Raw genomic sequence first — 8678 nt, forward strand, 5'->3', positions numbered from 1 at the left:
TATCAATGAAGCTTGATGCGCCGTTTTCTTCTGTGAATCATGAGTGCAGTACAGGAAACGGAGCACGCAGGATGTGAAAAATGAGCTGACAAACATAACTTGGAAAGTAGAATGATTAGCAGCACCAAAAAATAAGAAAACGACTGGAACCAGCACTTTTGTGAGCATCCTGTCGCAAGGAACCATGAAAGGTATAGAAGAGATCAAGCGCACATGAATGCGGGGAGACGAGGCACCACGTCCGAGACAGGCTTCAAGCATCGCGTGGCTGAAAGCATTGAGGGATCTGAGGGGGATTAAATTAACAGCGACCTACCTGATCGACGCTTGAGTGCAGGGCGACGCCATCCTTGGTCAATACAAGGACTTGTTGTACATTTTTTAGGTTTTGGAGACGCTTCAAGGTGCTGTCTACGGAGGAAAGCGCTTCATTCGAACTCATCGAATGATCCGGAGTTTCCATGAGGGCCATGTACACACCTTGTTGAGAAAACGCGGACGAGTTGTAAGCACATTTCTTTTGGATGAGGCTGTTTCGGACAAATTCTTAATTCTTGCTCGAATGACGGTTGCTGTCAGAAAAGCACGGGAGCGGCCATAGCCTGACCAATCCCTCGCGACAAAGACGGTACCTCCGCGAGACATGCATCAACCACCAAGGCGCGTACAAATCCGTGTACAAACGCATACGCGGCATGAATAAGCACCGATAGTAGGGCATAATGGGTAGCATCAGCAACAAGGAGTGCAGCCTATCGAAAGCTTGTTTGTGCTACAACTTGAAGGTAGGAGGTTAATCATGGGAACATAACAAGCCTTTTTCAAACCTGAAGCCCTACCGTGACACACGTGCTTGAGGCATTGAGTGTAAACGTATGTAAACGTATAAAACGCTCAGAAAAATACTGTGATGATAATTGTGGATGGCTCATTTTAAAGAAACGTCCTTCGAAAGGATATTGGGCATTTCCTATCCTAGAAAGGAAGTAAAACATAACATCTTCCTACAATCTCTCATCATTTCTAGGAAGTACAGCACATCTTTTGCCTCGTCTATTTTCAACTTTTTGTGTTTTATTCGAAAAATTCTTTCCCCATCCAATCGGCACCCTGAAGGGCGTTACTTCAAGCCTTCTTTTTCCATCATGCCCCATGCCCAATCGCACTGGAGGGATCACTACTGATGAGTACGGACGTGTATCCATCAACAAAGGCGACGAAGGAAAAATTGGGAGAGATTGTTTCCGCGGATGAAGCTGACGCCATCGCCTCGTCGATGATGCAATTTCGACCCACTCCGTCCAGGGATGAGGACTCAGGATGGAAGACTTAATCGTCCTTGACATACCAGAAATATTGGGCCATGGGAATGACGCAGCTTCCCTACAGAAAGAGATCGGTTAAAAGTGTTGGAGGGGCAGATGATTCCTTGACGCGGTCGTGTCACGCCTCGCACGAAGAGCTCCGTGTTACGGCGAAGCTTTCAAACGAGCACATTCTCCCCGGAAGTCCTCTTTCTTCCCATCCGACAAAGAGAGATATCTCCGCACTTACCACCAGGAGGACTGCCAAGATAGCCACGTATTTATTCTTGTTCCCTGCCGTCTCATCTTTCGTCTTGAAGGTCCCCTCTGCGTTTTCGTACTGCACATGCATGGTTATAAGCACGACTCGGATAACGCCGCTTGATAGCCAGTCTCCCTCCACGCCCATCCCTCTTTTGCTCCCTCTGTCCCTCCCTGCCCCACCTGTTGCCCCGTTTTCTCGACCGTGTACTCTTTGTACATGCCCTGGCGGCTCTCGACTTCCTTCGAGAGGGTGGTGCTGGTGAAGGCTTGGTTGTGGAAGGAAGGGGGAGGGGAGGAAGGCGCGTAGAGGCCCGTGGACGCAGTCAAAAGGAGGCCCAAGGAGGCTGTCAAGAAGGAGGCAGGAGGGCGAGAAATATGCAGGGTGGAGTAGGTGAGGTTATCTGTGAACAGGACAAGCGAGGCACCGAAGGCCGCTCTGTCCTTCGTCACGTCACGCAACCTCCACGGGGCCCCTGCCCCTTTGGTATTTCTTTCATCTCCCTTTCCCAGCCCTGGTCCGAGGAGGAAGACACGATCTTCTTTGCAACTTTCGACGCGACGTACCCATAGCGTTGCCGGGCAAGGCCATATGCAGGCGGCCTTGGCCACGCTGCTGCAGGGGTGTACGGGCTGTGGGAAAGAAAATGGAGAAGGGGAAAAAGGATTTGTTGAGGACCTTGGGTCGTTTTCGTTACAGCCTTGTCACTTCCATTTAATGAACATTATGTGGACATGTATTCGGTCCGTGCGATATTTCATGCTTGTTTGGTGATGGCATCTACTTGCAGCTCCATCCACTGGGATGATGGGGAACTCCCACTCGAGTTACTTACTAAGCTGACGAGGCACGAATGCCCAAGTGCTTGCAAAAAGGAAGCTTAAGATCAGCAAGCTGCTGGCAAAGGCCTTGGAGGACATCATGATGCTTTGATGGCTGTTGGTCAATGATTAAATAAAGGAAACACGTGAGGGGTGGCGACTCGACGGATTCTTCACCAACTCACAAGGCGCGTCTCCACAGATTAACAAAGGGCCCCATTCTATCCAACTGAGGGCATACATATATTCTACATGAGCCACAAGTGCAGCAATGTTGAACAACACACTTTCATTGCACTCAGGATTTTTTTTAAAAGTGAGCTTGTCCAAACCCGCGCGTGGATTGCCCTGCCCCCACCGATCACGACAATACTGCGGCCTACCCAAAACAACACGTGCCACCAATATAACCCCCGATGCTCCCACCCACCCAGATCGAGACGCACATTGGCATGAAGGAAAGCCCATACATCAATGCCGCATCTCAATCCATCCCTCCCCCCGGTAGTTCCATCGGCCCGCTCTCGCCCAAGGCATTAAGATATCCTACAGGCTGCAACTCTCAGTCCCGAAATGCACCAGCGAAAGCCAGTCTTGGCCTCTCTAGCGATAAAATCAACAAGACGAGGGGAGACCCCTGATCCCTGATGCTTTTACTTTGCTCGTGTCTCAAAAATGGCGGCATGGAGAAATGTGATGGGATGCATTTTTTTTGTTTCATGTTTCGGGGCTCAGAGATCGTGAGATCAGACAGTCGCTGTTTAATCTTGTGACGTGACACGGTATCGAAAATCTCACCTGCATGCGCTCGTACATACGGACAGACATCAAACAGCAACGTCCTTTTGCTTTCTGTTTGTCTTCCGAAACACTTCAGTCGTGGGACTCGGCCCAGTGCGCGCCATTTACGAGAAGCATTTCGACATTCCACACGCTACGACGGGGGACAATAACTTTTCGTGCTCTTTTTGCATGCGCGCCTTTACTTCCTAGCCTAGATGCCCCATCGAGGACCCTTCATGGCATAGCCTTAAAAAAGCAGCGGGACACGAGTCTTGGAAAGGCAAGAGCAGCGTGACATTAGCGTCAACGGCATATCAACCGTCCTTCTTCCCGCATCCATTGCCTCTATATACGTCCTCCTTTCATGCCTGCAACCGCCACCGCCACCACCGTCCCCCCCACGTCCGGCACCTTCCTGCCCTACGACACACCCAGCGTTGACAGCAGCCCAGTTAACCAAAAAAGGGGGGCCAGGACTCCCTCCCATGGCCATTTTCAAGGGCTTTCCTCCGACTCGGACCGCCACTCTCCTCATTCTTCCCCCGTGTCTCCAACCCCCCGGCGCCTGCCCGCCGGCACTGGAAGTCCCTACCGGCCTCCGTCCCACCCTCCTTCCTCCCCTTCTACCATTGCTCCGCCTCACCATCGCCTACTGCATTCGAGCGACCTGGAAAGAGGGAGGGGAGGAGGAACGGGGGAAGGGAAGGAGGGAGGAAGAGAGGGCACCGGGGGGGCTCCGCCCGACGACGAGGAGGAGGAGGAAGATCACGAGCAGTTCCGCTTAGGAAAGTTCGCTTATTCCTTCACCCTTTTGCTTTTCGGGGCCTTGGCCGTGGGGTTGCTCATCACAGGGGCGCTGATGTTCGAGACTTTTGTGGGGAAAATCCTCATGACCGGGGGCGGGGGTTTGGTGTTGGTGATGCTGTGCATGCTCATGTGCGGAGGGGGGGAGGAAGGGAGGGAGGGAGGGGGGGGAGGAAGGGGGAGGAGGAAGGGAGTGGTGAATCGACACGTCTCTTACTGCGCAACGAGGAACGGAAGAGGAGGCTGTTGGCGGGAGGGAGGGGAGGAGGGAGAGGGTGAGAAAACACCACGAGTTGTTGAGAGGGGGGGAAGCAAATAAGGCCAGGAAAGCACACGGTTGCGGTAATCTTATTTTCTATAAACAAGCAACTCACAAGCGTCCGTCTCCGCCTGCGACACCCTCGTTGGTCTGGTGGTGCGAGGCAGTATAAAACCCTCTTGCCTCTCCCCTGGAATAAATCAATCGTGCTGTCTGACACTACTGTGGGAGCTGTCCATCCAATACTTTTTCGACACCTCAGTCACTCTTTATTGCACTTCTTCCCCTTCCTTTCCTTCGTCCGTGCGCCCCGCTAAAGATCTCTTTTTGTTTCCAAACTTGCACTCAGTGTAAAACCCTCTTGCCTCTCCCCTGGAATAAATCAATCGTGCTGTCTGACACTCCTGTGGGAGCTGTCCATCCAATACTTTTTCGACACCTCAGTCACTCTTTATTGCACTTCTTCCCCTTCCTTTCCTTCGTCCGTGCGCCCCGCTAAAGATCTCTTTTTGTTTCCAAACTTGCACTCAACGACTTGTAATTATGACGTTTGTAACTTCAAATTGCAACGCTTTTACCTTCTTGAAAGTGTAACGGTCGTAACGTTACATTCGCTCTGGACAATTTCGATGCTGCCTTCCCATGGCCGTGCCCCCAGAGGCCTCACATATATTTATTGTGAGAGCTGGCAAGCCAAGGGTCTCCGCGCTAGGGAGGCAGTCCACTACGCATCTATATCACTTCTTTTTGCCCAAGAGTGGATTCGAAAACATGGACAGATGTGACTGTCACGCGACTGACGAGGCTGCTGGCTCAATCCCCGAAAGGTGCCTCTTTATTATCTCAGTGCATCGATTCCCACGTACTCTGTACACGTTCGGCTGGTTCCACTAGCATTTAATTCCACAGTGCGGGGTCCACAACAGCGCGCCCGCTCCCCACAGAAAGCGACGCGACTGGCCACCTGGACTGTTGCCTTCCCCACGCTCCAAGCAGCTCTATGTATGCCCTTGCCACGCCCGCCACAGATCTCCCGAAGGTCCGGAGCCCCCGTGTGATGGCGGGGAGAGCATAGCCAAACCCCTTGCTCCTCTCCACGTGCCCGGCCGCTTTCCCTCCTTCCCTCCCTCCCTCTCCATCCTTACCACCCTCGCCCTCCCCGTCCCATCCATCTCTTTCTCAGGAAATCTTCCGTGTCTTCCCTTTACAATTATTTACGCTCCTTTACACCAGGCGCTTTCCCTCCTCCCCTTCCCTCAGAAAAATTTCCACACATTCATATTCTCCTTCCCCACCCTTCTACAACCCTTTCTCCCCGTCTTCTACCTTAACTGCCCCACAGCACGTCCACCACGACAGCCAACCTCCTCCAAACACATCATACACCGCCCTCTTCGTCCCGGTATGCCCCCCGTCCTGTCCACACCCAACCTCATTCCCTCCCACCCTTGCCCCCTCCCTCCCACTCTTCTCCTTCGCCCCCGGCAGGAAGGCTTCGTGGCCCCCGCAGGCTTGGCACTTTCCCAGCGGGAGAATTTTCCTGAGCCCGAACAGAACGTTCTTCCCTCCCTTGGTCCCAATCTGGGCTCCCGGAGCATCGACCTCCTCCCCTCCTCCCCCTACCTTCATCCCCCCCCCCCCGGGCACGACAGGGGGCAAGAGCCACTCACTCACGTGGTGAAGAAGGCCATCCCGATGGACCTGCCCGACTTCCTCCACCCTTCCCCCCCCTCCAACCTCCACCACCGCCGCGCCCCCCCCCCTCCGCATCATCATCGCCGCTTGTTCCGACAAATGGGCCGCCAACGTGGACACCGCGCCTGCGGCCCCCCCACGGCCCATCAACGCGCGTCCTCCTCCCTTCCCTCCCTCCTTCCTTCCCTCAATGCCCGCACGACCCTCACGCAAGGCTTCTTTGACGGAATGGAGCACGCAGGCCTCGGTATGCCCTACCCCCTGTGGAGGGGGAGGGACGATGCAGAAGTCCGCCATCATGGCCCGTGCCTGGACCGGGGAGGGAGGGAGGAAAGGGGAAAGGAAATGAAGAAGAGAGGGTGAAAAAGTTGCCCCAGCTTGACGTACCAAGACAAGGATGAAAGGCCTTCCTCCCTCCCGTCTTCGTCCCCGCCCTCCCTCCCGCCCTACCTGAGCACTGTGGCCCACGTCCTGAAAGAAGGCGGTGGCGTCTCCCCCCGCGTTCACTAAAATCGTCTCCTTGCTACCCGGGTGTATCTCCAGGAAGGCGGTCAGGTCATAGACCCCCCCTTCAAGTCCCACCCAACACGACTCCTCCCTGTTCCGGCCCGCGCACAGCCAAGCAGCCCACTCCAGCTCGAAGACGGAGTAGAAATGCCGCCAGCTGCCAGCCGAGGGCGGCAGGGAGGGCGGGAAAGAGACAGGGAAGGAGGGCCCACCCGCATCCCTGGCCCACGCACTCCCTCTTCCCTTTTCCTTCCTTTCGCCACCGGGACCCATCGAGGCAAACAGGGTGGCCAGCTGGCCCTTCCCTCCCTCCCTCCCTCCCTCCCTCCCCCCCTCCCTTCTTCCCCCCACCCCCCGCCCACACTGGCCACACCCTCCTTCCATTTCCCCGTCGGTAGCCGAGGCCCGTTGACCGTCTGCCCTCCGTGCTTTCCGTGCCATCTCCGCCTTTTGCACGGGCGTCGACCGCCAGATGGGCCCGAAACGCGCCGCCCACTTGGTGCGCCACACCTGTTCCCCTTCCCCCAGCCTCCGGGCTGCCCGGGAGACGGGCGTCAATCGCAGCACGTCCCGAGGTTGCAAGTACTCGACAATTTCCAATTGAACCTCGTCGGGCAGGCCCGTAGAGAGAAAATGAGGGGGCGGTACGGCCTTGCTGGCGGCCGCCAAGGCGGCCGCAGCTGCTGCTGCGGCTTCTGCGGCAGCCTCGGCTTCTTCTGTATCGATATCACACACATCGTCATGCGTAGTCGTGTCGGCTATCGGCCAACCAAACATGGACTGCGCGGGCTTTCCCTCCACCCTCTCCCTCCCTTCCTCCCTCCCTCCCTCCCCCAGACCCTGCCCCGGCCCCTCCCCCGGCCACCGAAAGGGACGGCATTGAGCCATGGCCGCACTCAACATCCGGGTAGCCAGGCTGGTCTGACCCGTCTCCCTGTCCCCGTCCGTCCCGTCCTCCTTGTGCAAGACGCGTTGCAACAAAAGGCACAACCAGGCCCATTCCGCTTCCTCCCCCTCCTTCACCACGGCCGCCAATTTCTCTTGCATTTCCGCCAGCAGCTTGGCGGGGAAGGATGTCAGTGGGTCCATCGCCAGGGAGGGCAGGGAGGGAAGAGGCAGAGTGGGCGGGGCGTGGAGACGCGCGGCGGCCAGCGTGGCGTAGAGGTGGTTGAGGATCGCAGGCAGGGAGGCCGTCGGTTCCGAGGCCGGCTGCCCCTCGTGGGAAAAGCCCTGTGGGACCACATGCTCGTCCTCCGTCGCCTCGGTTTGCAGAGGGCATGGTCGGAGTCGAGGCTCCCGGGCTGGATCGGGAGGGTAGGGGAGTTGATGGTACATTCGATAGTAGGTGATGGCGGACACCACCAGGAGGGCGACCACCTCCACAACTGTTTGTTTGGACACACCGGCACTCCGGGCTGCGGCCGCCAGCTCCGCCAGGGCCTCGGCATTGACGAAATAGGCTTCCAGCATGCCCCCCCATGCCATGTTGGGAGGCAGGTCGGGCAAGGGAAGATGAAGGTCAATCCCCATGGCTGCTCCTAATCAAATGGCCCCAGGGGACTTGAGTCTTCTCCAGGTAGAGGATGCGACTGTCCGAAAAGGACGCCTGCGACCAAGGAAATGACTGGAATGCAAATTGCCTTTTCCCCCACAAAGAAGTCCCGTCAACTAGGCGCTCGGGAGGTGTGAACACCAAAAACCGATGGACACACTTTGACGATGCGCACTATCCTGTCCCCCTCAAACCCTGTCGAATGTAAACAGAGGCATGATGGGTGACTCAGTCTTGAAAATGCAAGAGGGGGTTGCACGGAAACATGCATCGGACGAAACCTCCGCTTGTCAGTATTCTCATCTGTCTTGGGCCCCGCTTCCAACAGACAACGACGTCACGAAAGAGCCCGGATCATGTACATTGTCGTGTTAGTCCACGCGCGGCCACCCCCCTGACCACTCCGATCGAGCTGATGTCATTGTCAATAAGAAGGTTATCCGGATTTCCCCGAAACACTTCTTTTGGTAGGTGTACAGCGATGCCCAAAGAACGTTCTGCAGAACGCCAAGGAGGATTACGCAAAAGGCAGGAGGCGAATGGCCCCAAATATTTTCATCAACGCGCCAAAGAAGCAAAAAGCGAGGGAGCGAGGGAGGAAGGATGAAGGCTTTCGCCTCGAGCGACGGGGCGGGAGGGAGGGAGGGAGGAGTGGGAGGGAGGGAGTGGGAGGAGTAGGAAACGTAGGAAC

The 8678-nt window shown here is 56.0% G+C and overlaps 3 protein-coding genes across 3 annotated transcripts; all 3 read right to left on the bottom strand.

Annotated features, from left to right (window-relative positions):
- On the bottom strand, nt 1-487 carry NGA_0349002 (dynein light chain roadblock-type 1-like protein; the record flags this gene model as incomplete). Its single annotated transcript, XM_005854639.1, has 2 exons — nt 317-487; nt 1-30 (listed from the first exon to the last, which is right to left on the bottom strand). Coding segments are annotated over exons 1-2 (186 nt in total), but the record flags the coding sequence as incomplete, so codon positions are not given.
- Nucleotides 488-1025: 538 nt separating this feature from the next.
- NGA_0347602 (uncharacterized protein) lies at nt 1026-2510 on the bottom strand. Its single transcript, XM_005854638.1, has 5 exons — nt 2402-2510; nt 2133-2198; nt 1749-1912; nt 1555-1644; nt 1026-1383 (listed from the first exon to the last, which is right to left on the bottom strand). The coding sequence occupies exons 1-5, from the start codon at nt 2487-2489 to the stop codon at nt 1330-1332; spliced, it is 462 nt and encodes a 153-aa protein (XP_005854700.1). The 5' UTR covers nt 2490-2510; the 3' UTR covers nt 1026-1329.
- Nucleotides 2511-6133: 3623 nt separating this feature from the next.
- On the bottom strand, nt 6134-6708 carry NGA_0367500 (uncharacterized protein; the record flags this gene model as incomplete). The annotated part of the gene is made up of 2 exons (XM_005854642.1): nt 6134-6189; nt 6387-6708. The coding sequence occupies 2 exons, from the start codon at nt 6706-6708 to the stop codon at nt 6134-6136; spliced, it is 378 nt and encodes a 125-aa protein (XP_005854704.1).
- Between the last annotated feature and the right edge of the window lie 1970 nt (nt 6709-8678).

Source organism: Nannochloropsis gaditana, assembly GCF_000240725.1.
Source record: "Nannochloropsis gaditana CCMP526 unplaced genomic scaffold scaffold436, whole genome shotgun sequence".
NCBI classification, from domain to species: domain Eukaryota; class Eustigmatophyceae; order Eustigmatales; family Monodopsidaceae; genus Microchloropsis; species Microchloropsis gaditana.